Source organism: Cervus elaphus, chromosome 18 (assembly GCF_910594005.1).
Source record: "Cervus elaphus chromosome 18, mCerEla1.1, whole genome shotgun sequence".
NCBI classification, from domain to species: domain Eukaryota; kingdom Metazoa; phylum Chordata; class Mammalia; order Artiodactyla; family Cervidae; genus Cervus; species Cervus elaphus.
In genome coordinates this window covers 78,614,567-78,640,977 of record NC_057832.1, presented here as the reverse complement: position 1 = coordinate 78,640,977, position 26,411 = coordinate 78,614,567, and the positions used below count along the sequence as shown (strand labels likewise).

The 26,411-nt window shown below is 37.4% G+C and overlaps 2 protein-coding genes across 13 annotated transcripts in view; one reads left to right on the top strand and one right to left on the bottom strand.

Moving 5' to 3' along the window:
- Window positions 1-17,109, top strand: part of PALS2 (protein associated with LIN7 2, MAGUK p55 family member) — a 127,874-nt gene extending 110,765 nt beyond the window's left edge. For all 8 annotated transcript variants that reach the window (XM_043871777.1, XM_043871776.1, XM_043871775.1 and 5 more), the window contains 3 exons: window positions 2,913-3,115; window positions 4,100-4,228; window positions 10,572-17,109. In XM_043871777.1, coding sequence (XP_043727712.1) covers window positions 2,913-3,115; window positions 4,100-4,228; window positions 10,572-10,748 — 509 coding nt within the window. In that variant the 3' untranslated portion in view covers window positions 10,749-17,109. The remainder of the gene's footprint in view (window positions 1-2,912; window positions 3,116-4,099; window positions 4,229-10,571) is intronic.
- A 3,181-nt stretch (window positions 17,110-20,290) lies between these two features.
- GSDME (gasdermin E) overlaps window positions 20,291-26,411 on the bottom strand; it is a 106,473-nt gene continuing 100,352 nt past the window's right edge. For all 5 annotated transcript variants that reach the window (XM_043872419.1, XM_043872418.1, XM_043872415.1 and 2 more), the window contains 2 exons: window positions 25,705-25,778; window positions 20,291-22,260 (listed from right to left, as the gene is read on the bottom strand). In XM_043872419.1, the coding sequence (XP_043728354.1) occupies window positions 22,030-22,260; window positions 25,705-25,778 (305 nt within the window). In that variant the 3' untranslated portion in view covers window positions 20,291-22,029. The remainder of the gene's footprint in view (window positions 22,261-25,704; window positions 25,779-26,411) is intronic.

The window sequence follows — 26,411 nt, the reverse complement described above, 5'->3', positions numbered from 1 at the left end:
TATCTTCTGTCTCATCAATGTTTATTACAACTAGTCGTAATTTTCATTTTAGGATTATTTTCTGTTTCCTGTTTGATTTTTTTTTTCCCATAGCACTATCTGTTTCTGGGAACTATCTCTGCTGTATCTCTAAGAATATTAAATAGTGAGTGTAATTCTTTTTTATGTTTCTGTTGTATAGGATGATTAAAATATTCTGGAGATGAATAATGGTAATAGTTGCACAACAGTGTTAATGTACTTAATGCCACTGAACTGTACACTTAATAATGGTTAAAATGATAAATTTTATGTTATGTATATTTTATTATGATTAAAAAACCCTAAAAATTAATCATATTAGCTTCTAAATATTCTAGTATATAAGTATACCATGCTTGATTTAACCCTCTCTGTTATCATCCATTTACATGGTTTGGGTGGCATTTTTGTTACAAGTAACTAAAATGTGTATATGTAAATCTCAGACATAAAATTAGTAGACCAAAGGATATATATAGAGAGAGATTTATACATAGAGAAGTACACATATATTTATTTCATCTTGCTTTCTTCATGCCAAATTAATTTACAGAAAAATATACTATTTTACCTTTCAACAGATTTATTTTTAGTAAATGTAAATATTCATATCTGAATTTTTATATAGAATGATGTATGTATATCCATACATCAACTCTCACTTTGTTACATGATGTTGGTGTGTCTTACTTTTCTTTAAATCATTCACATTTATATAACATCTAGTTTTTATTAAGCTTCAGAATTAACACACACAAATATTGATGAAGTGTGACAAGTTTGCTTAACTTTTGATACATAGTCTTGTGCTACACATTGTCTGGTGGTCTGGATCATAGGGAAGGAGGTAAATACTGCTGTTAGATTAAGTTGATTTAATTTTCTTTATATATTATATGATCCTGAAATAAAATATTAAAAATTATTAATCTAGGTGGCTAAACTACCTTATTAATTATGTTTTCTCTTTACTATATCTTGGGATAGTTAACAAATGTTACTTTGTTGCTTATTTCCTCACCATATGAAGAGCTGCTAAAGATTAGAATTTTACTAAACAATCCATTAGTTACTTATCATAAAAGTCTAAGGAATCAGCTGTAGTCAAGTCACCCTGGTCTAATTTCTCTGTTCTTAAAATGGAAAAAGACTTAATTATGTGGCAATTTAGATTGTGTGTGTGTGTCCACTAGAGAATGATATTGTCATTAAAATTCACTTGTAAACCAAAAACATATCACCAGTAATGTGAGATTCTCTCCATCTGATGGAAGTAGTGGTAGAGGCAGTGTGTGTGTCTGTACATTTTATTTCAAGCAGCACATTCCCATATGTGGTTTCACTGTAGTGCATCACCAAAAGTCATACTCTTCTAAAATTATCTTCACAGATACTAAGCCAAGTCCTAGCATGTATGTATTTGGGGAAATTAAAATTGCCTTAGCAATTTTATCATACCACTTTTGGTAAAGAATTCCAGAAACATTAGAGAGTATACATTTTTGAATATGAGAAGTCATTATAGCATTTTGAAGCTCTTTAAGTGACTACAGTAATCTGGGATGAGCCAGAAAACAGCAGGGGGAAAAGGGAATCATCTTGTACATAATGATCTCATTTATCAATTAGACCCTTGTTACTGAGCTTGGACTTAAAGTTTTGTTCTTATAAAAGTTTTCTTGGTGTGTTGTTACAAATAGTCCAAATACTGACTGTCACTTTTTCATCTGTTTACTTTCTAACTTTTTAATTGCATATGGTTAATGATTTCCTCAGATATTCTGCTTATGTAAGTACTTGACTAATAGAAGTAGAATTTTTTTTTTTATATCTGATGTAGCCAAACTCAGATTAAGGTTAAACTTGAATACACACACACACATACACAAGTTACCTTTCTTCCTAGGGAGTTCCAGCAAGTTGGCAGAAAGTACCTAACTGCATCTTTGCAACAATTTGAAAGGTGATAATTATCCATTCCTAGCACAACCAGGTTGCAAAGGAGTTGCATGTTTCTCAAATATCAGATAAAAGGATCTTTGACTTGATCTCCTCTCTGTCATTCTCTCAGAAAGAATATTTCAGGTCAGAGAAAGTAGAATATAGTAACATCCAGGTGGCTAGATCTACCACTGAGGTGCAAAACAAAACAATTAACATTTGGAAATGTCAATAGAAGGAAGCTAGAAGAAAGGTGTGGTACTAGGGTGAGATAAAGGATAGACAACTTGTGGGTAAAACTACACTTCAGAAAATTGATAATACCAACTAAGAATAGAATTTTACTCACTTGTTGGACTTGCAAAGTGTAAAGAAATTAATGTTCCTTAAGAGAAAGGGAGTATTGGTCAGATGGAAAAGATACTCACTTGCAATATACTTCACACTTATTAGCTCTTACCTTAGTTAAGAATTTCAAGTTAGGGCTCTGCTTCTAGGTAAATATATTTTGAGTTTCAAACTGACTTTATAAAGCATATTTTTAGGATGTAAATTGTATATTGGAGACTACCTCTTAAAACATTTCTGTGGATCAGGGTCAACATACTTTTTTATTCAAGGATCATATAGTAAATATTTTAGGTTTTGTAGTCCATTTAGTCTGTACTGCAGCTATTCTGCCTTTGTAAAATGAATAAAAACATAAGTGATAAAATGAATGAGCAAAGCTGTGTGCCACTAAAACTTTATTTACAAAAGTTTTATTATTTACAATAAGAAGCAAGCGGGTTTTGTAAATAAACTTTATTTACAAAAATGAGTTGGTCATAGGCCATGGTTTGTCAACCCCTGCACTGAATGTAAAAGTCTTAAGCTACCCTGTGCATTTTGGTTTATATTTTAATACATTGCATTGTCTCTGTACAAATTCTCAATGCTGTGTTATTTAGTTACTTCACGGAAACCAAGAGAAGATGAAAAAGATGGCCAAGCATATAAATTTGTGTCACGATCTGAGATGGAAGCTGATATTAAAGCTGGAAAGTATTTGGAACATGGGGAATATGAAGGAAATCTCTACGGAACCAAGATCGACTCTATTCTTGAAGTTGTCCAAACTGGAAGAACTTGCATTTTGGATGTCAACCCACAAGTAAGCTGCATGAATTCCAAAGCTGTTTTTTAAGTGTTAGTTCCTATGGCGTTTTTGTCTTCAGATTATGAGGATGTCTCTTTTCCTCTATTACCTGTGGCAATAGAGAACCTTATTATGCATCTACAGCTAGTTTATTAAATCTCTAATCCATTAGCCAACAGAGACTTGGATGGCAGTAGATGCTGAAGTCACACCCCTTCCCACCCAGCACACACACACACCCACACATTCACACACATATCCCATTCATTTCATTCTCATTCTGTGTCTCCCTACTGACCCCTCCCCACCACTCTACACTCAACCCAATTTCCCTTCCCTGCTCAGAGATTTATATTATTAATAGTTTTGTGCATATCATTTTGTCATTTTAAGTATGCTTTAAATTAAAAAAAAAAATATATATATATATATATATAGAAAATGTAATGGGTTTTCTACTTTTGTTGTTGTTTCTTATATACATAAATGGAAAAATTCTATGTAGATTCTTTAGCCTTTTTTCACTAAGCAGTATTTCTTGAAGATCTTTTCATATTAGGTACTTTTTTTGTTTTTTTTTTTTTGTAATTGCTGCATGATATTTCATAGTACCGATATATGTTTATATAACCACTCTGCAGTTAATGGACACTGAAATTATTTCTGCTTTTTCAATATTAACAGAATTCTACAATTAACATAGAAAGCATTTATATCATTCTTAATGATTTAGGATCATTAAGTTTAATACTTTTCTTTTTGTTCAGGGGTACCAAAGAGTAGTGAGACTGAAATCAGAACAAAATTAATGGATCACTATTTTAGGAAAGCACTATATGGAATCAGAAGGATAGAAGGGAGGTGGGGGGATGGGGAGCAGGTGTCCTTTATCTTTAGGAAGAGGGTTGGTGGACTTTGATTATTTGGTATAAACTAAAGGGTAACATAATTCAAATTCTAATCCTGTATAAATTGGTTTGCAACTGTTCTTCTACACAGGCCCTAAAAGTGCTGAGGACGTCCGAGTTCATGCCCTATGTTGTGTTTATTGCTGCTCCGGAGCTAGATACCCTACGTGCCATGCACAAGGCTGTAGTGGATGCTGGTATCACTACCAAACTTTTGACGGTGAGCAGTTTTTTTCAGGCTAGCAGTATTATTTTCCTCCTAAAGTTTTTCCTTTTTCTTTTGGGCATGTTTAATTCTATCTATTCATATTTATGAAATAAACACATTACATAAGGTATAAGAGAATAAAAATATGTTCCCTGGATGTAGTTAGGATTCAGAACAGTATTGCTTTTACTTAAAAATCATCATCCGCTCCATTTTAAAACAGAAGTTTACTCTGTGTGAAAAGGAAATGGAACAGTGTTAAAATGTACGTATTAATCTAATTCCCTCTTTTTACTAATGTGGAAACAGGGCCATTAACAAGCATGTTCATAAGGTTTACTATGGGTAGAGTTAGATGTACTGACTTTTAATTGTTACAGGTTTTCACTTCTCCCTCTCTTTTTCTCGTGTTGTGAAAAATTTTAAATATGTAGAAAAGAGGGAAGAAATGAACTCCCATGTGCCCACCACTTAGCTTCAATAACACATGGCCATTTTTGTTACAAATAGACCTCTCTTCACTTCCCCCCTTACCTTGAATTATTTTGGAGCACATCTTTGATATCATATCAACCATAAATACTTTAGTATTTATCTCTAAAGATAGACGTTTTGGATGTAACCATGAAACCATTAACACGTAAACATTAGGAAGAGCAGCTTCCTAATATCATCAATATATAGTCTTTATTTGAATTTCCTCAGTATTTATAATTTTTTTTAGTTAGTTTGTTCAAATCAGGATCCAAACGAGATTAACACATTGCATTTACCTAATGTCTTCTAAATCATTTCCCCCCCACCCCAGTGTAATTGAGGTATAATTGATATACAATAAACTATACATGTTGAAAGTATACACCTTGATAAGTTTGGGCTTCTGTATGCACCTGTGAGGCCATCACAGTCAAGAAGCAGGCATGTCCCTCACCTCCATAAGTTTCCTTGTGCCCCTCCACAGTCCCTCCCTCCTGCTTCTACCTCTTCCACAATTTAGCTGATTAGCCTTGAAATCAGGTAGTTGTAGTCTTCTTTGTTCTTTTCCAGGTTGCTCCATGTCTCTAATAAGCTTTATGAATATCTGAAATATAGTTATAATGTTTTCATGTCTTCAAATTCTAGCATTTGCATCTGTTCTGGATTATTTAATGACCTTGCTCCTCATTGTGAGTCTTATTTTCTTGCACCTTTGCTTTGCTGTCTTGGTAATTTATTGGATACCCGATATTGTGAGTTTTGTCCTGGGAAATGCAGCTATTTGGAAATTGTTTGTTCGTTTCAGGTCTTGCTTTAAAACCAGAGCCGTTCCCATTCTAGGGGCAATTACTCTCGAGTGCTGAGGCAAAACCCACTTGAGTGCTCTCTCAGATGACCTGTGCCTCATGAGGTTTTCTGTTCTGCCTGTGGGCATGGATATTGTCTCTGGCTCAGAATGAATAGCTCTCAGCCTTCCTGGTGATTCTTTGGTGACCCTGGGTAGTTGTCATCTGCATGGACTGGTATCCAGATAAATGCTGGAGGGGGGTCTTTTGCAAGTCTCCAGAGTTCTCCCCGTGTTGCTATTCCATCCTGTATTCTGTCCTGCAAGCTCCTGCCACCATGTTCTCCCTGGACTGTCAGCTCTGCTGACAACTTAAGAGTGCAGTAGCCTCCTCCCGGGCTCCGCCGCCCTGTGTTGCAGACTGGAAGCTATTTCAAGCTGGTGTGTAACCTGGGATAATCATAGGGCTCACCGTTTCCTGTCTCTGGAATCCCTGTGTTCCATTGCTAACATGCGAAAGATGCCCAGTGTCTTTTGTTATTCCATACTTGCGGTCTTAGTTGTGAGGCAGGAGGATTCTTCTAATATCTTTTGTCTTCTTTTTTTTTTTTTTTTAAGAACTGTGATGTGAAGTGGTAGTATTCCAAGTTTGTCATTCGTTCTACATTTATAAACTAGAATTCTTCTAAGTAATGACTTTTCTTCATCAACTAGTTGATTACTCTGAAGTAGAGTATTTACAGAAAAGTAGAAAATGTACTTGATACTTCAGTTTTTGGAATAATGGGTTTGTCCCATAACAGGCTCCACAGGTGACCAAATAAGGTTTGTGTTTTTTTAGTTTTTAAATCCACAAGCACATGGATTTAAACTTGATATATTTTACTCTATTGCAGTTATTATTCTTACTGATGTTCAAATTGCCCCATCTTTGACCAACAGGGGCTTATTTAAGTTAGCCCTTGAGATCTATTTCATGAGCCTAATGGTCTCATATAGCTTCCCTGCTGGAAGACAGATGTTCCAGGCTCATCTTGTACATTTTCTGTTCCAAGCCAGGAGTCAGCTATTTGTCCAAAAAGCTCTGGTTCCTTTTAGAGTAAATGGTATTTTATTTTAGGACTATAATATTAAAGATGCACATTGTCCCAAGAGTGATCATTGTTTCTAGCTTTATGCACCTTTTAGGTAGACAGAGCTCATTTGGATATATGCTTTTCTGTTTGTATGTATGAAGGAAACAGTATCATGAATTTATACTGACACTTCCCAATCAAATTCAGGCTTACAGGGTTTTATGTAACCTCTTTTATATGGTAACTCCATTCTCCTGTGCAGAGTATCCCAGTTCTCAGAAATACTGGGAATGTTAAGAGTAGCACATAATTGCTCATTTGCTTTATCTCAACAGTACACAACAGTCTGAATATAAGTGTGCAAATGCTACCAGATATGATTCCTGTGAACTGTCTCCTTTATCTTTAGGGTTTTTCCCACTAAGTATTTCAGTCAAATCAAATCAGTGTATTTTAAAGTCACTTGAAATACTCCCTATGTCTGTGTTTAAGTCAGTTATTACTCTTTGATGTGTAAATTGTCTCATCTTCAGTTAGGAGGAGCCTATTCCTCTTATTTTCTGAGTCTTTCTAATACAACCCCAAAAACCTTCAATGATTCTTTGCTTCCTGGTACAACAAGCTGCTCCAGGTTATCCTTACACACTTCTTGGCCCAGATCTGGAACCAGCCTTCCAAAAGCCCTGGTTCCTTTTAGTGGGAAATAGTATTTAGACCTCCTATGGATGCTAGAGGTGTGCATTCAACTTAGCTGGTCATTGTTTCAGGGTCTTCTCAGTGACCAGGTAAAGGAAACATATTTCCCCCTTTTGGAAAATAGACATCATTAGTTCAATTTGATAGTTCCAACTCAGATTTTACATTTTTACTTAACTTCTTTGACTTTTTTTAATCATCTTTTTTCCTCCTATGCTGAAAGTCTTCATTCCTAATAGCATTAACATAATTTCAGACTTTACATATATAAAATAAGCACATACTATATATGTAATTCCTGAGTAATTGTAAGGTACAGTTCCGGCGAGGCAGAAAAGGACAGACGACCTCAACAGAAGTAGGTTACCTTTATTCAGGCAAGGAGGGGCGACAGTTGGCCTAACGACCAGGCTGAGCGCCGAAAGGGATCAGGGAGGCTTCATACTTATAGGGAGGTTTGTGGAAGTGATAAGGGAAACGTCAGTCAGGCGGGATATTTTGAGTATTCTTTTGTTGAGATGACATTTGTAGTTGGGCAGGGGGTGATAAGTCTTCTGGGCAGGTGTAGGGGGTGGTAGGTTTCCGGACAGCGGGTGGTGATAAGTCCCAGATAGATGCAACCGGCCTGGAGCATCAGGGTGGAACTAAAGTTATACTTTGTTTTCTCCGAAGTTAGATGATTCAGCAAGGGACCTTTGAGACTGTTGTTTTCTTTTCTAGGCCCAAAAGACTCCTTCAGTACAGTGTGATTATTGAGAAGTTTTAAGTTTCAGACTTAAAACTTTTAAAAAAATTGTACTTATGATATATCCTTTGAATATTATTTTAAAGTCACTAAAATTGTGTTTAAGCCATCAACTTGAAGCACATATCTGTTTTGCTTTTAAGTTTTAGGTATTACTATTTTTTATTTGAATTTAATTTTGTCATATAATTCTATGCATTTTCATAGTTGCAGAATAAATCTTTAAATCAAACACAATTTAGCTTTTCCTGTCCTCTCTACTCCAATCTCCCACCTACATAGGTGGTTATTTTCACAATTTTTAATATAAATAGTGTGTGTGTATCCTTCTGCCCCCATTTCTTACATTAAAGGTAGCTTATTACATACAGTAGTCTGCCTGTCTTTTTCACTTACTAATATATTCTGGAGATCATTCTGTAGCCATACAGAGAGAGAGGTTTTTATTCTTCCATCTATATGGTATACTAGATAATTGTTACAGGATTATTATTGTCAAATAGAATTGATTTGTGTTTTAACAGGACAGATTGCTAATGACTATACTAGGTAAGATTTGTTTATAAGTTGGCCTGTTTACACATCTACAACAAAAGGCTCCTCTGGTCATGGTATTCTCCAGGCAAGAATACTGGAGTGGGTTGCCATTCCTTTCTCCAGGGGAATCTTCCCAACCCAGGTGTCAAACTCCTGCATTGCAGACAGATTCTTTACCATATGAGCCACCAGGGAAACCCAAAGATACTTTAGTTGTTTCAAACTGATTTAGAGATCTCAGTGAAAATATTAACTAAAATATAAGTACTAATATCCCTCAGGCTTACTTGAGAACCCACTTCACTATTTTACTTTCCTGTAGGTGTTTTCACCAAATCCATTAACTTATATACCATTATTAGGCTGATGTTCCTAGTTTATGTATAGATAACCCAGACCTGAGCTCCAATTTACACTAGCATTCACTTACTTAACATTACAGCTGCACCTGGATGTCTCATAGACACCTTAAACTTAGCATGTACAAAGTAGAATGTTTTATTTACCCCCCACCCAAAATCATATTTTCCCCACTCCCACCCACCCAACTCTGCATCTTCTGCAACTATTCATTTATTCAAGCTAGAAACTTGAACTATTTTTGATTCATTCATATTCCTCACATTCCATATTCAGCCCATCAGCTAAACCTGATAATTTTATCACCAAAATATCTGTCTATTCTGCTGTCATTTCCGTTTTCTCTGCCTCCATCATAATCCAGAGATGTCTTTCCATCACATCTAGGTTTTCCAAGACCTAGCCTGTGCTATCTCAACTTATTATCCCATCCTCCCTTGTCCTCCATCCATCTTGTGGTCTTTTAGTATCTTTCAGTATCCTTTTCCCCCTTGGATTTTACATTGCTGTTTCCTGTGCCTGGAATGCTCTTTGCTCCACTATAGTTCTCAATTTAAATGTCATTTAGGTAGGTTAAATGTCATTTATTCATATGTAGAGTCACTATGTCTCTCTAAGGTAGGTCTCTTAAAATTCTTTGTTCCTGGTTGGTTTCTTTCACAGTACTTACTACAACTTGCAAGTTTTTGTTTATTTGCCCTCTTATTTGTCTCCTCCACTAAATGGTAGGAACCCATTCTGTCTTATTCACTGTTATATCCACAGATTATGAAACAGACATTTTAATAGGAACTTAATATTTGGAGAACCTGTAGAAGTATTGTGAAATTTCAAAACACAATGAAAAGCTTTACTTGCTCATGACAAAACCCATTCTTTACTTATTCTCCCTAAATATTCCAGAATGACTAAAGTATTTTATGAAACATAAACAATAATGAAATATATAACAAATTAAAGTGTGTGTGTGTGTGTGTTGTTGTTGGGGGTGGGGAGCATGTAGTCTTCAAACTATTCTTCTAAGATTCTCTTTCTTAGAAAAAGGCAGTAAATTTGGCTTGAAGCTTAACAGCCACTGAAATTTGGGTTCCATGACTTACAGACTCCATAAGGTAAAAACATTTTGAGAAGGATGATGCAGTCGGGCTGTGCTGTGCTAAGCTGCTTTAGTCATGTCCTGCTCTTTGCGTCCCTATGGCCCATAGCCCACCAGGCTTCTCTCTCCATGGGATTCTCCAAGCATGAATACTGGGGTGGGTTGTCATGCCCTCCTCCAGGAGATCTTCCCAACACAGGGATCAAACCTGCGTCTCTTGCATCTCCTACACTGGCAGGCAGGTTCTTTACCACTAGCGCTACCTGGAGGCTAAAGACCTACGATAATTCCTTATTACTTTGGATTTCACCCTAAGATTATTGTCAAAAGTCTTTTAATTAGGAATCTTATCTTAGTATCAGTGAAACAGAAGACACAGAATACTCATAAACGCAAACATGAATGCAGCTGGAATGACTGGATATGAACAGATGGTAATATATTTTTTAACACTCTATGTAGATTAGATTTTGAGGATTGATATCACACTCAAAACAAATATCCATCCTAGTTACTTCTTATTTCACTTTGATTGTGAGCAAGTATACATTGTATAAACTTTTCCTGTTGAAACTCTTTGACAGGACTCTGACTTGAAGAAAACAGTGGATGAAAGTGCACGGATTCAAAGAGCCTACAACCACTATTTTGATCTCATCATCGTCAATGACAATCTAGACAAAGCCTTTGAGAAACTGCAGACTGCCATAGAGAAACTAAGAATGGAGCCACAGTGGGTCCCAATCAGCTGGGTTTACTGATGATTCAGTAAGGCTCACGATTCAAATAAAACTTCCAAAAAGTGACTGCAACTCACAAACCTTCTACTGAGAAAATACATGCACAGATAGAAGATATCTGCCAAGTCCAGGCATTTTTATTGTGTAGATTGAAATACCAGTACACTATTCTGAATTTTTATATAAAATGTGGTTGAGAAGGTGTACTAATATATGATTTATCTTAATTTTTCTAACTTTTTATGGATAATCTTTCTATTCATATCACATAAAGAAATGCGTTGAAGCATTTTGTATATGTTTTGATTTAGTACCCTTGCCTTTTTCATCCAAGGAATTTTCAAATCATTCACTCTAACATTGGTCTACATTTTCACTGTGATAATGAATACTTGAAATAGTTTTGTAAAGCTGCCATTTAGTTCAGTATTTAGTGAAGGGTCAGCTACTCTTATTAGGAAAAAATAATGGTTTATTGGCCTTCTTTCCTAATATATTCAATTTCTTACAGAAGCAGAATTTTCATGTCAGTGCTACAGCTAGCCTGCTACCATCCAAATCTGACATCGGAAGTCTGCTCAGTGCAACATAAGCTTCGTTATTTCAGAGTTGTATGGCTATCCGTTCTAATTTATGCAGCTATACTAGTTTTTTCCCTTCATGCTCTCTCTTGTGAAAAAATGACGAGCAATACCTTGCACTCTCATTTGTTGCAGTGATGGGCTGATGCTTCGTTAACATGTACACAGCAAGCAAGGCCATGCCGGCCAAGAGAGTGCCTTATCCTGCAAACCTTACAGCAGAATGACTCTGAAAGCTGATCTGTTGTAAAAACTGATGAAAGTGTACCTATTGCTTTATACAGTTTTCTATTAGGATATGATCAGCAAATGTATCATGCCTCTGAAAATTTCTGTGATGCTGAAAAATGCCTCTTAAGTTTGCAGTTGGGGGTTTATGTGAACAATCAGTTTGCTTTCTGAAGTGTGATGTGATCATTAGGGTATTTTTTCAGTTTGTTGTGTTGTGAACCAAATCCACTGAACAATTTATGAAATCTGTAAAAAATCGTCAAATGTTTTATCTCAGTAGACTATATATATTATATAATATGTACAGTGTATGTATTATATAATATGTATTAAATAATGTTTTATATATTTTTTTACATTTGTTAGGAAATGTACTTTTTGTTTAGGAAGTAAACTTTTTGATTAGGAAAACACTTTTCCTTCTTTAGATACGTTAACATATGCAAATTTCCAAAATTCATCTCAGTTAATATCTTCCTTTAGGATTCTTTGATGGTATAAATTCTTCTAAAGTATATTCAGAGATGCAGATTATTGTTAAACTAAGTTAGCCATATTTTATACTGCTGCTAGCTTTTCACATAAACAGTATTCACACTTAACGGGTTAGGTGCTTAAACTTTGGTGATCATCTTTGTCTGCTGGTAGGCACAGACCCCTGGCTGCTGAAATTTGTTTTCACCTCAGCGAAGCTGTCACATGGAATGCTAGCCCGAAGGACTCGGAGGGAAGAGAAAATACATGGTGATAAGCAACAGGCACACTGTTCTTCTTCACAATGAAACCAAACACCCAAGTAGCTGTATGGAGGTTCCTTGTCCCAGAATAGGAAATTGGTAGCAAAATGGATCATACCTTTTAGTAACTTTGGTAACTTTTAAACCACATACATTTACATCAAAGTCTTGGCTTCTCAAAGATGAATCAAAGCACAGTGTCGAGATGATGTCCCATGACTTAGCATCTTAACATGCTATAAATTTTAAGAGAAATTTTATTTTCACACTCTCAGGAAGTATGGTGTCTTCTGTAGTGTGCCTTCATGCTGCTACCTGCAGCCTCTTGGGGATCACTGGGGCTGCTGCCTGCAGCCTCTTCTTGGGGATCACTGGGGCTGCTGCCTGCAGCCTCTTGGGGATCACTGGGGCCGCTACCTGCAGCCTCTAGGGGATCACTGGAGCTGCTGCCTGCAGCCTCTTGGGGATCACTGGAGCAGCTGCTTGCAGCCTCTTGGGGATCACTGGAGCAGCTCAAGAAGTCTATCCACAGGATATTTTACCCATCGACACAACAGAGATGGTTTTTACATCAGACATATTTTAGGCCTTATCACATGGTATAAAGTGCACATTATTTAGAAAACAGTCTACACTTAAAAGAGTTATTTCTATTATAAATGGTATTCATGACTAACTAGTTTATACACATGAGATTCCTCCTAATATAAAATGGAACAGTGCAGTTGATTTAATTTCCATCTAGATGCCAGAGCTGAAAAGAATCAGTTTATAGCAAAGTTCATCTATCCCAATAAAGAGTCATTGAACTTCAAACTGAAGTCCCATCTGGTTCTGTAGAAACCAGCAGAGCTCTGCTGGGGCAAGAAGTCCCAGAGGTCCCAGAATTCTCCTATAGCAATGAGAGTATAGTTGTGATCAAGGGAATGTGAACTTCTGTAGGGAAGGTCTAAGATAACTAGTTTTACTGAAGAAAAAATAAGGTGATGTTGAACAGTTGGTAATCGTTAAAAATATACGTGCATATGCTTTTGGGAAACAGTGTGCCAACATACTTATGCACCTGAGGATTCCTTGTGGACAGGTGAGTATCCACATTCAGCATTCAGGGCATGATTATTTATATACAGCTAAATATTATATATATTTTTAAATATACAAATATCCCATATCCATAGAGTTGATGTCCCTGGATAAGTCATTTAACTGTAACTAGTGTAATATATGTGATGCACTCAAGTAGAATTTTTCCTTTTATTATAACCAAGCCTTGATTATGCAGTTTCCATTTCTGTTTGATATTTGGATAGTGTCAAATAAAATACTATCCAATACATCAGGACTTTGTTTACTTTTACCATACAACTGCTGAACATAGTTTTCTAAGGTAGAAATCATATCATAAACCCAGTACAGCAATAGTAGCCTGATCCCTAGATTCTAGAATCTAGTAAATTTAATATAATAGCTTATAAGGACAAGTTTTCTTTAAAAGAGCAAATTGGATATTAACACAAATTTAGAAAAAGAATGCAAATTAGCAATAAAATATGTTAGTGTAGCATTATAGACTATGGCCAGGTACTAGCTGCTTTGACCGTAATATCCCAGTGACCATAGAAGATGATCTTTGTTTTAAAGAGTCATTTAAATTTGTACTTATTTTTATGGATAACAACAAGTGTCACAATCCAGTGATTGGCGTTGATTTTTCAGATGGATAGCCATGGAGTTAGGTAAAATTATTTTAAACTGGTAAATATTAAACATAAAGTTTTGAAAATTGGTCTACTTAACACTGTACTTTTATGACTTCTGAAACAACACCCCATTTTCCAGAAACCACAGGCTAGGGAGCCAATAATTTTATAGTGATGAGTCTTTATACTACATATGGAAAAAGCAATCCTGAACTTTTCTGTATATAGCTAGCAGGTCATTTTTTAAATGTTTGAGTCATCATATATATAATATATATATATATATATATATATATACAGCTATGTGTATAATATGTAAAATTCTCCCAAGATATATGGATAATAATAATACTAAAATTTAGTTCACTATGTAATTATAACTAACGCTCTTACATTTTTAATTATTTCCAAATTCTTAGACATTATGAAACTTTTCACATAGTTTTCAGAGGCTCTGGTTTTACTTTGAGGCAGATACTAATCCCCTTTCTGAAAAATATATTTGGAATTAAGCTCAGAAAGGTATTCTAACTTAATTTCCTTAGGGAAAAGGACAGAGTCGTGGATGGAAACCTCTTGGGAAATACTTATTTAACCCTTCAAATGAATTTGAGATATGGTTCAGGCTTAGCGATTATAGTACCTGCCCTTCTCTTGGATTTGTTGTGAGAATTCATGTAATAATATCTGTAATGGATTTGGAGTTCTTGGGAGAAATTCAGTATTTTAAATAATAGGATTATTGTATATAGTACAAGTTAATATTCACAAACTTTTAAGAATACAATTGAGTAATTCATCATCTCAGTTTTTACATATACATTATATGTCTGAAGAAGATAACAATTCTATAATTTTCTTAAGGTAAGATTATTTTTAACTGCATTTTTGCTAGCTTGAAGTTTTATTTTTAATATTTTCCATAATTTATCATATTATTTTGTTTCTGGAATGACTTAGTACACAGAATCAAAAATGAGTCCTTAAACACTAGAAAGTGAAGGAATGATGCTATCTCATTTCTAAAGTAAGACTTTAAAAGCGTGATTTGCACTACTTCTGCAGTACCACTGCACTGCATTCTTTAAAATAGTCTCTCTTTTGATAAAAATAGAGCTGGTGCACTTCTACTGGCTGAGATCCTAATTATGACTCCTGACCATATGACCATTGATAAACTTTACATCTCCCTTTTAATAATACACTTGTTAAATAAGGCTAACTTAATATTTGTCTTCACCTTAAATTACAAGAAGTAATTTATAACTCTGATGAGGTAAATGGTAAATTGGAAAATCCTTATTAAGCTACTTTATCTGTTTATTATATATATTCATTTGCCCTGAGTTTGCTTATTTTTTAGTTCTTTTAAAGTGTACCTCTCTTGGAGGTAACGTAGTGATAGGTGCACACTATTTAGAGATTCTGCCTTCAGTTTTAAAACAGCTCTGAGGATGTTTGTCCAGCCTGAAAGAGGTTGTGTTCCGGTCGGTCTCTTAGTGGCCTTGGTCAGGAGGTTTTGAGTTCAGAATCCTTTTCTAAGGCCAGACCTTTAGGAAATCCTCCACCTCACCAACCAGACCACTCACAAGTCAAACAAAATTTAAGTAAGCAATCCAGTACTCTATTACATTTGAAGACACTCTGATCTTTGCCCCTTAAAGCTGCTTACCTTATTCTTCTGCCTGAAATTTATCACCGCAGCCCTATTGTTTAACCCGTAGTATTAAGTTTAAAAGGCGTTTGTTTCTTTAAAAGGGGAAACATATTCAATTACCTCCAGTTGGGGGACCTCGAATCCAACTGGACTGCATTTTTTTTTTTTAGTTTTGTTCTCTACCCGCTTCAGGGCCACTGGCTGATACTGCAGTGCTATGAGAAATCTGACTTGCCTCCATACACCAAAGCTGGCCAGAAGCAACAATTCTTTTTTTTCCCCTACCAGCTTTAATTGTTTTCTAATCTACAGCACAAATTGAATGAACACATCTACAGATGATGTAAATGCCACTTATAACTTGGCAGATTAAATGACTTAATGCTTGTAAATCTGTCTTGAGTCCCAGTGAACAAGTACTAACACAGAGCAAAAGCCAAAAGGTCTTATTTTAGAAGTCAGGGATAAATATCTTTATTGCACTTCAGTCACAGCAAGCCAGGGGTAGAAACATACAAATATGACAGACCATGCCTGAAACTTAACCTTCATATCAGTCAAGGAGGCCTGGGAGCTTGGAGGAAGAGAGAAACTCTGCTATATATATTATTACCAACACTAAACCGTAAGTCATTACCAATTAAAATATGTGGTTCTCGTCTTATTCTTAAATAGAGGCAGGCAGTGATGTGAGTAACCTTACTTTGCAGACTTTGCAGAACATACATTGTTCTGATAAACATGGTCTAACTGAGAAATGCCTTAGTCTTTTTAGTGGAACTTGATTGGAGGAATAGCTGATCTCCATCTGTAACTGAAATACAAGGTAAATACTTCTTTTGGCTTTGTGTTCTCTTTAAAAAAGAACTGCTGACTCCTGTTTCTTCAGTAACGTTGATTTTTAAGAAAATGTTATCTTGGATTTTGCTAGAAGAATGAACACTAGGGTTCAGCACCTAGTATAATTTCCACATGTTATGTTAGCTCTATTAAGAGCCCATGATGAAAAGTTGATGTGAAGACTTTGGGTGTTTCCCCCTCCCCCATTTCATTTTGGTATATTTTTATTTTGAACACATATGCATGCTCTTTTTAACCTCTGGTCTGTGAAATGATGGTAGAAGAGTTTTTTTTTTTTTTTAATGGAGGGCAAAATACTTGTTAACAACCAAAAAATTAAAGCTGAACAAGCTGCTAAAGGTGAAAAAGTTTAAAAACAAAATTAATTGCTACTGCTTTCCAAGTAATTGTATTACTAGTACCTGTACAAAAGAAACATTATTGCTGTCCTTGTATAAATAAAATTTACCTGCAGTACAATTAAGTATTGACTTCTCAGCCACTGTCCCTGTAAATTTTTCTTTTCACATATTAATGTTGTCCAAAATGAAATTTACTGAAATGTTCAATCTGTGAGACTGCATACTCCTGGTAAAATATTTTTGTACATATAAAGAAATAAATACTTAATATTGGAAAAATATAATGTTTCATTTATAGGTAGAAATAAGGCTTGAAGATAATAAAATATAGAAGGCATCAGGTTAGTTTTGGCAATTTCTTTGAACTGCTAATCATCTTTGTTAAAAGCTTCTAATGTCATATTTTTCCCACCAAAATTTATAAATTTTTCACCTGCCTCCCTTTTGTTTTTTAACAAGGAAGCCCTAATTATTGTTTCATCTATCCCAGCCCAAAGATTCCATAGCTTTCAAAGACGACTTAAAGAATTCCAGAGACAGGGAAGATTAAAATACAGGATCAAGAGAAGACCTCTACGCTTAGATGGCATAAATACTAGGACCATTTCCCAGTTAGCCAAGAAAAGAAAAACCCTGGTGGGAAAGACAACGCCTTCTGTGGCACACAGCTCCGCCCTGAGGTCTGCAATGAGAAGAGGAGGAGGACCCACTGGACCGACCAAGAGATGGAGGCGTGAATGTGGGTGAGTGCAGGAAACCTGTTTCCAGAAAAGGTACTTTGGCAACTCTTTCCCAAGTTATTTTCTAAGATTCCATACCCCACAATGCAGAAATTGCTAGTCTAGTGTATTTCTGATGTCTCCAGAAGAATTAAGTTTTTTGTTGAAATATAGTTGCTTTATAATACTATGTTAGTTTCAAGTGTACAACATAGTGATTCTGTATTTTTACAGATTATAGTCCATTATAGGTTATTATAAGATAGTGGGTATAATTCCCTATGCCATACAGTGAATCCTTGTTTCTTATCTACTTTATAAACAGTAGTTTGTATTTGTTAATTTCATATCCCTAATTTGTCCCTCTCCCTTTTAGTAACCTCAAGTTTGTTTTCTGCGTCTGTGAGCCTGTTTCTGCTTTGTGTATATATTCATTGGTATTTATTTTTTAGATTCCACATATAAGTGATATTGTATAGTATTTGTCTGACTTGCTTCACTAGGCATAATTCTTTATAGGTTCATCCACATTGTTGCAAGTGCCAGTATTTCATTCTTTTCTTATAGCTAAGTAATATTCCATTTTGTATATACCACATCTTCTTAATCCTGTCATCTGTTGATGGGACTTGAGTTGCTTCCATGTCTTAGCTATTGTAAATAATGCTTCTGTGAATATTGGGGTGTGTGTACCTTTTCAAATTAATGGTTTCATTTTTTTCCAAATAGTGAGATTGCTGCGTCACGTCAGTTCTATTTTTAGTTTTTGAGAAAACCTCCATACTGTTTTCCATAGTGTTTATACCAATTTACATTCCTGCCAACAACGTAGGAAGAAAGGTTCCCTTTAGTCCACATCCTCTCTGACATTTGTTATTTGTAGAGTTTTTGATAATAGCCATTCAGACCCTTTTGAGGTGATGCTTCATTGTGGGTTTGGTTTGCATTTCTAATAATTAGCAATGTTGAGGATCTTATCTTTTCATGTGCCTGTTTGCCATCTGTATGTCTTATTTAGGAAAATATCTATTCAAGTCTTCTGTCCATTTTTTGTGGGATTTTTTCAATAATTGAGTCATATGAGCTGTGTGTATAGTTTGAATACTAACCACTTGTCAGGAGCATCATTTGCAAATATTTTCTCCCATTCCATTGGCTGCCTTTTTGTTTCATTGATGATTTCCTTTGTTGTACAAAAGGTTTAAAGTTTAATTGGGTCCCATTTGCATGTGTTTGCTTTATTTCTTTGGCCTTGGGGTACTGATCCAAGAAAACATTGTGTTTTATTTCAGAGTATTTCACTTATGTTCCCCCAAAATTAGGTTTTACGTAAAGTCATCATTCCCTTAATAAACACAGTTGGGTGTCCATATAAGTGGACTGGTGCAGTTCAAACCCATGTTGTTCAAGGGTCCAACTGTGACTCACTCTTCCATCTTATACTACCTGTTGGTTTTCTATCACTGCAATAACAAATTACTACAGACTTAGCAGCTTACAACGCAAATTTATCATCTCAGTTCTGTAGGTCCAAAACTCAACACAAGTCTCATGAACAAGTCTCATGAGGCTAAAGCGAAGTTGTCTCCCAGGCCCTGCCCTGGCTCTTACCTGCAGGTCCAGAGGAGAATGTGCATCCAGGCTCTTGCAGATTGGTGGTGGTCTCCAGGTCCATGCAGCTGTAGGATCGAAGTCCGCACTTCCTTGCTGGCTGGCTGAACAACTACTCTCTTGTCCTTGAACCGGCCTCCTCTATCTTGAGAGCCAGCAGCAGCACTGAATTCTTCTCATGCCTCATTTTTCCTGCATTTTCTTTGACCAACTCCATCTCTCACTAACTCTTCTGGTTCTGTAAGGGTCCACCCAGATAATCCAGGGTCATCTGTCCATTTCAAGGTGCAGTACCTTAAAAACACCCTTTTTGCCAGGTTCTAGGGATTTATTAGGTCATGAACACCTTTTATGGGCCATTTTTGGGCCACACCACACCACACTAATTGTGTCAGCATTTCTTCCTATTCCCATTTATGAAACAGAAGTAGTTGTGGAAATAGAGTTAAGGTGGCTGTTCTGTTCTAGGAAATACTACTATATTTATTATCTGTTTTCTAGGTGTTCTGGGATACTAAGACTTGATTCCAAATCTAATTACTAAAAGAAGGATGGTTCTGAATCTCAAGCAGTAAATAAAGGTATATTTAAAGTTAATGATGATGTTTAATGGTGAGGATACCAGTTAGTTAGAAGAACCTATCTCACCCTCCCTGGAGCCCAGCACTACCTCATCCACCACATCCCAGTGGGAATCTGCTGTAGCAGCATATGCCTACATCTTTTTAAATTGCTAATGTTTACAACACAGTCCAACAGGATTACTGGCCAATCTTAGGGCCATTGTGGGAAGACACTGCCTCAGTTGCTGTTTAATGTAACCCAGACTTTTAGCACTTGCTTGGATGGCTTCTTTTCTTTCTGTCTTAAGTCTGTCTCTAGTTTTTAATGTTTGGGGGGTTTTGGTATTTTTTTAACTCAGGATAATGCATACAAAATTCTAACAGAAAGATGAACCACCCCACCCCATCCCCCTGACCAATCCCTCTTGTCCCAACCTCTAAATCCTTTCCTCAAAGCAGACACTGTTGGGTTTCTTGTGACCTCTTAAATGAGATTTCCCAGGCACTGAGATACATGGATATCTGTTTTTCATGCAAGTAGATTCATATCACACATTCTCTCTGCAGTATGTTCTTTACACTCATTTTATTTCAGAAAAGCAGAAAAAAAAAGACAGGTAGGTCTAGTACCACCATCTCAGCACAACTTTCTCGACTTTTGCATATTCCTTTCCAATTTGTGTATAAGGTGCTTATTTTTTATGTTGTTGCCACCACAGTGTACAACTCTTTCTTTCTTACATATCTTAAATATTTGCATAATAGCTACATGATTTAGTCTGATTTTTAATAGAGGTGATGAAAGGGTTATTTTCTTCATTTCTTGCTTATTAATGTTCATTAAAATCTGAAGCAGAGGAAGGGAATAAGTAGGTGATGTTGAGATAAAAAACAGGTGGTGAGTAACAGCATGTTCAGCTGCTAGCCCTCATCCCCATTGCCTCCTGCCCCTAAAGTAAGTCGGTTTCTAGCAGTAGGTCTCAGTGACTTTTTGCCAAGGGAAAGCAGAGTAGCTTCAGGTCCCCAGAGGACATTAGCATTGGCATTAGGCGCACTCAGGAGACAGTTCAGGCTATTTATAGTGGAAGGATATGAAAACAGAACAAACAAGAAAAATATACACAGTTCAAAGTTCCTTTGATACAATATGTAGCATTTTACAAATTAAACATCCAACATGCATGCAAAATCAGCACACTGCTCTAGACAATAGGATTGGTACATTGATCAAAGCCGGGCAAAGTCAAATAAATAAAATGCACATATACTAGGCCCTAAGGAGAAGTGTGTCCTGCGGTTGGGTTGTTTTTTAGCATAATTTTGTTTAGCAGAAGACTATGTTCTCTAGTGGCATTTACAGTTCATTTTTCAGTCACTGCATAGCATACAGCACATTCAAAATGTAGCCTTCTATGAAGAGAAATTGCCTCCCCACAGCATTCATAATTTAAAATGAATTTCTGGATCCAAGTGTCAGCCTCATCTATTTTTGTTTAACAGAAAGTGGGAAAAATAAAGTGATAGATGGACCTATTTTTTTTCTTCCGAGAAAAGGTCTGAGTACTCTGGCTTAGAATGCTCCACCCTCCTCCAGCTGGGTGCTGGGATCTGTAATTCAGACACTGGGTTAGCAGCACAGGAGGGCCTCCCATGGAAAACCCTATACAGAGTACTGGTAGCTGAATTCAAGGTGATTTGTAATGCAAAAAGCCACCACTTCTTAAACTATTAGATAAATTCATCTACTTGATTATTTACCATGGTGACCTAAGCCCCAAAGGCAGTATTTGAATGATGCTGAAAAATAGCCAGCCTTAGCTGATAACACGCAGAGGCAGACCTCAGATACTGCAGATTTGGTTCCAGACCACCACAGTAAAGCAAATCACACAAATTTGTTGGTTTCTCAGTGCATATAAAACTTATTTTTATACTATCTTATAGTCTATTAATGTGTACAATAGCATTATGCCTAAACTATATATATACCTTAAAAATATTTTATTGCTAAAAAATGCTAACCATCATCAGAGCCTTCCGCAAGTCAAGCTGTAATCTTTTTGCAATAGTAACATCAAAGATACAGATCACCATGATACATATAATAATGAAAAAGTCTCAAATATTGGGAGAGTTACCACAGTGTGACAGACACAAGTGAGTAAATGCTATTGGGAAAACAGTGCCAATAGACTTGCTCAATGCAGGGTTGTCACAGACCTTCAATTTGTTAAAAAAGCATTGTCTGTGAAGTGCAATAAAATGAGGTATGCCTGTACCTGTAATCCGCACATGACACTGTTACTGTGCTCTGCCCAAAGCACAGAGTCCATTCAGGCTGATGTAAAGTATCAGTGGTAAGACGTTAGGGTCCTCCCTGCTGGCAGCTTTCACGGATGATTGCATTCTCTCCAGGTTAATGTCAGCTGCAGCAAACAGACGCTGCACGATCCCAAACTTTTCTCTATCTTTCAGAGGAGCCAAAGCTGGGTCTTCAAGATCAGACACACCATCATGAGACAGAGCACAGAGCTAAAATGATAAATGTAAATAAATTCACCAAAAAACATTATAGAAAGTCATCATCGGATAATAACATTAGCACTTCTAGCTAATTATGGGGGAGAAAACTAGTTAAGTTGTTTAAATTCTCCAAGTAGAACAGGGAAAACCCTTGAGCTGTAACAGGATATATTTGACTCAGGCAAGGACCACAGGCCTGACTTTATCCACTTTGCCTGGAGTCGTCTGTTGTTCACTCAGTTATGTCCGACTCTTTGCAGCCCCATGGACTGCAGCACGCCAGGCTTCTCTGTCCATCACCAAGTCCCGGCGTTGTTCAAACTCATGTCCATCGAGTCGGTGATGCCATCCAACCATCTCGTTCTCTGTCGTCCCCTTCTCCTCCTGCCTTCAATCCTTCCCAGCGTCAGGGTCTTTTCCAATGAGTCAGTTCTTTGCATCAGGTGGCCAAAGTATTGGAGCTTCAGTGTCAGTCCTTCTAGTGAATATTCAGGGTTGATTTCCTTTAAGGTTGACTGGTTTGATCTCCTACTGTCCAAGTAGTCCTCTGACTGAACACCTGCTCTCTGGACTCTACCTTCTATTGGATCCATTAACTCCAGTAGATTAGAAAGGTCAGACTGTAACTTTCTCATACACAGTGTGTAAAGTTTGTTTTTTTACTGTAATTCAAGTGTTAGAATTTCTTATGTATATTTGCATAAACTCCTCAAAGGTAGGTACCATAGTTTATTTACCGATGCTCTCTGCCTCAACCTTCCTCTTCCTTCCACCTGTGATATCCTTCCTCCAGAGTTCCCATAGAGCTTTCCTTCTCATCTCTTGAGTTGTAAGCTGAAATGCCACATAATGGGTCTTTCCTACTCCTCTCTCCATCGATACACTCACTACTCCCACCTCCCGACCACTATTATATTATCTTATTGTCTTCATATACTTACTGTATCTGACATTATCTTCTTGCTATTTCCCTGTTTGCTCTGTGTATTAAAACCTAAGTTGCCCAGAAGAACAGGGACCTTGTCCAGCATGCTCACCTTATACCCCACCTGGAACCCAGACCCTCGCTTCTTCAGAGAAGTCACATCAGACGCTGCTCTAATCGCAACTGCTCAGAACATTGGAACTTTTGCTTTTAGGGTCTTGAGCAGTGCCTCTGATACATTTGTTTTTAGTCTGTAGTAATTACAAATTTGCCAGTAGATATGAATTTTAAACAGGCACTCAGAACCTGATCAAATTAGTAATGAGAGTAAAATTTTTAAAGAAGTAAGCCTTATAAAGTATGCGTGAATTTTAACTGAATCTGAAGGAATCCAAAAGAATTCCAGACTGTCCTGAGCACTGACAGCCTTACTAAAAGAAATATGCAGCTTGCCCCCACAGCCAAAGGACGGCACTCATTTGCATATAAACGTACTTGTGTGTCTGTTACCAAAACCAGCCTTAAAAATCCATACACCTTGTAGATTCACCCAGTGTAACCAGAGGCTTCCCTTACCATGTGGCCCAGAGAGTGGATCTGGTCTGCTCTTATGTAAGCATGACCACATCTGGTGACATAAGAATAAGCTCCACTGGTGAAGGCTGAAGCCTGCCAACAGCACATTGGGCTGTGTCCTGGGTCTGGTGGAAAAGTGCCCAGCAAAACCCGCCTGCCTCTCTGAACATCTGCCCACCCCAGGCACCCAGAGGCACTTCTAGGTATAAAAGAGACTACAGTCACACCTGAAGGAGTGGAGGTGTGAAATTAACATTCTCTCTAGATGATTATAAAAACTCACCTTCTTACCATTTCTTCCACCAGTTTGCAAAGGTGTGAGTGTATTTGACACCGTTCTTTCAAAAGCCTTTCAGAAAGCTTCTCAAACTTACTCTGGCCACCAGACAAGACAGGAATGCAGGTAGATTTTTGTACCTTGCTCTAAGTAAATCCCTATAAGAAATACAAGATACCCAAGTTCCCTCAGGCGGCAGGAGCCTTGCTGTCTTAAGAAATGTTATTACGATATCTAGGGGAGATTATATGAAGACACTCAGGAAGGTCTTTAAAGAAAAGTTATTTGTTTATATTCAGCAGCCCCACAAAGGTAAACAAATGACTCTGTGGGTGGATAGTTCTACACCAAAGTAGAACACCAGCTGTGCTAGAACTCCACGTGCATCCTAAGAGCTCCTCCTAGAACACCAGCAGCCGAGTTCTGGTGAATGTGATGTGGGGCCAAATCCTAGAGCAGACCTGCAGGGAAGATGACGACGAAGTGCGAGTTGGTTGGGAGAGGGAGTTAGCTAATGTGGTCTTGGTAGTATTTTCTTTTTGTATCTACTTCCTGAATGCAGTTGATGGCTTTGTAATACATGGTAAGGGCTGACCTAGGAAATAACTAAATATTCAGCTGCTATGACAGGGAGCTAAGCTATGAAAGCAGAGCTACTGTCGTTGCAGACAATTAGATAATGATATATATCATTTCCATAACCAAACTGCACCATCAGCGTTTACCCTCAGCTGGCTGCAGGACAATCTCATGCTGGTTCATTTTCAAGTAGTTCAGTTTTTGTGGTCAAAGTACAAGAACACAGCATTCCCCTGGGTGGTGAGGATCTGTTTTCAGTGTGAATGACATCTAAACTGCTCCTTGGAATGATGCCTTGCTGCGGTTTTCACAGGTCTCTGCTACACAAAGATGCACCAAAGGCAGTAACCACCATGCTGACAGGTTCCCAGGGCAGATGAGTAACAAACTGCAGGGTCCTATGTACGTAGTCTACCCTAACACCTGCTTTACAGACCTGGGTGCAGAGCTCCAGGCTTTAGTTCTTTGGGTCTAAACAGCATGCTGGCATCAGCCCTTAGGAACCAGGCCTCAAATAATGACCCAATTTGTAATTTAAAAAGGAAAACTTAACCTTGACTCTCAGGGCTAAGCTCATCATTACTTAACTCTTACTCTTGCCATGACATTTCCCAAGGGCATGAAGCTAATGATATTCCTAAGAGAAAATGAAACGTCTCCCTGAGACAAAGCAGTCCTCTTGAATACCTCCCTGTAGAATTCAATGCTGAATCAGACTGGTCCAGCCATAGAACTGGCATGGCAAATAATATGGTGTCAGGCCCCTTCCCTGCAACAGTGCAACAAGCCTTGGCCAAAATTCTCTCCAAGAAGTGCCAAAATCATGAGACATGGAGTACAAAGACAAGGTTCGAGTCCTAGCCCTGCTAGCAAGCTCTCCAAATAATTCCTTTCCCTCTGAGCTTTGGTCTTCCTACGTGGTGTGTGACGTAGGCAGGGTGTAAAAGAATGTGCGGTTAGTAGTATCTGTTTTAACCTATCTTGAAGGGCTACTGTGGATGAGAAAGCCTAACAAGTTTTATCAGCTGCTGGGCATTCGATCCCCCTCATTTCCCTGTTCCTAGCCACCCCAGGTTCCCTCGGGGAGGGTCCTTACCAGGTGGCACAGTGCAGGGATAATCTGGAGCTTACAGCAAGTGCCCAGCAAAGCTGCTGCATTATCTGGCATTTCTGCAGGAGAAAAAGAGAACCAGTCACTGTCCAAAGAAAGCATCCACAGAAGCAGAGCCAAACCCTGGGTTGTACCTAACTTAGATGTCCTCTGCCAGCCGGATATGCTCAGTCATTGTAGAATAAATGAACAAAGGGGGCTACACAAGCAGCACAGTCTTTTACAAAATAGATGTAGGGACCAGGTAACCAGCTCTGTGTTCACCAGAGGATATTTCTTGCATGTAATTCTCCAATCAGAAAGAACTATACAGACTCAGGGAAAAGTGAGTCAGCATGGAAACGTAGAAAGAACCTGGGATTCAGTGAGAAGGAGCTATGTTTCACCCCACTAAATATGTGGGGAGTGATCTTTGGTTTACCTCTCCTAGCATGTTTCCTCATTTGAGTACTATAGATATGGGGTTTTTTTTTGTTTTTTCTTAGCCTATGTCAGATAACTAAATAAATTATAAAGGATAATACGTAGGTCACTAGTCATTTGGTGGGGGGAAAATGTAGCCTATTTCAACCTATTTTGAAGGGCTGGCACAGCGGAGCTCCTGAACCCAGGATTGTGCAGGCCCCCAGCCCAGCACTAGCTCAGCACTAGCTCAGCACAAGGGCGCTGGCGACTCTCAGAGAGGGTTGACA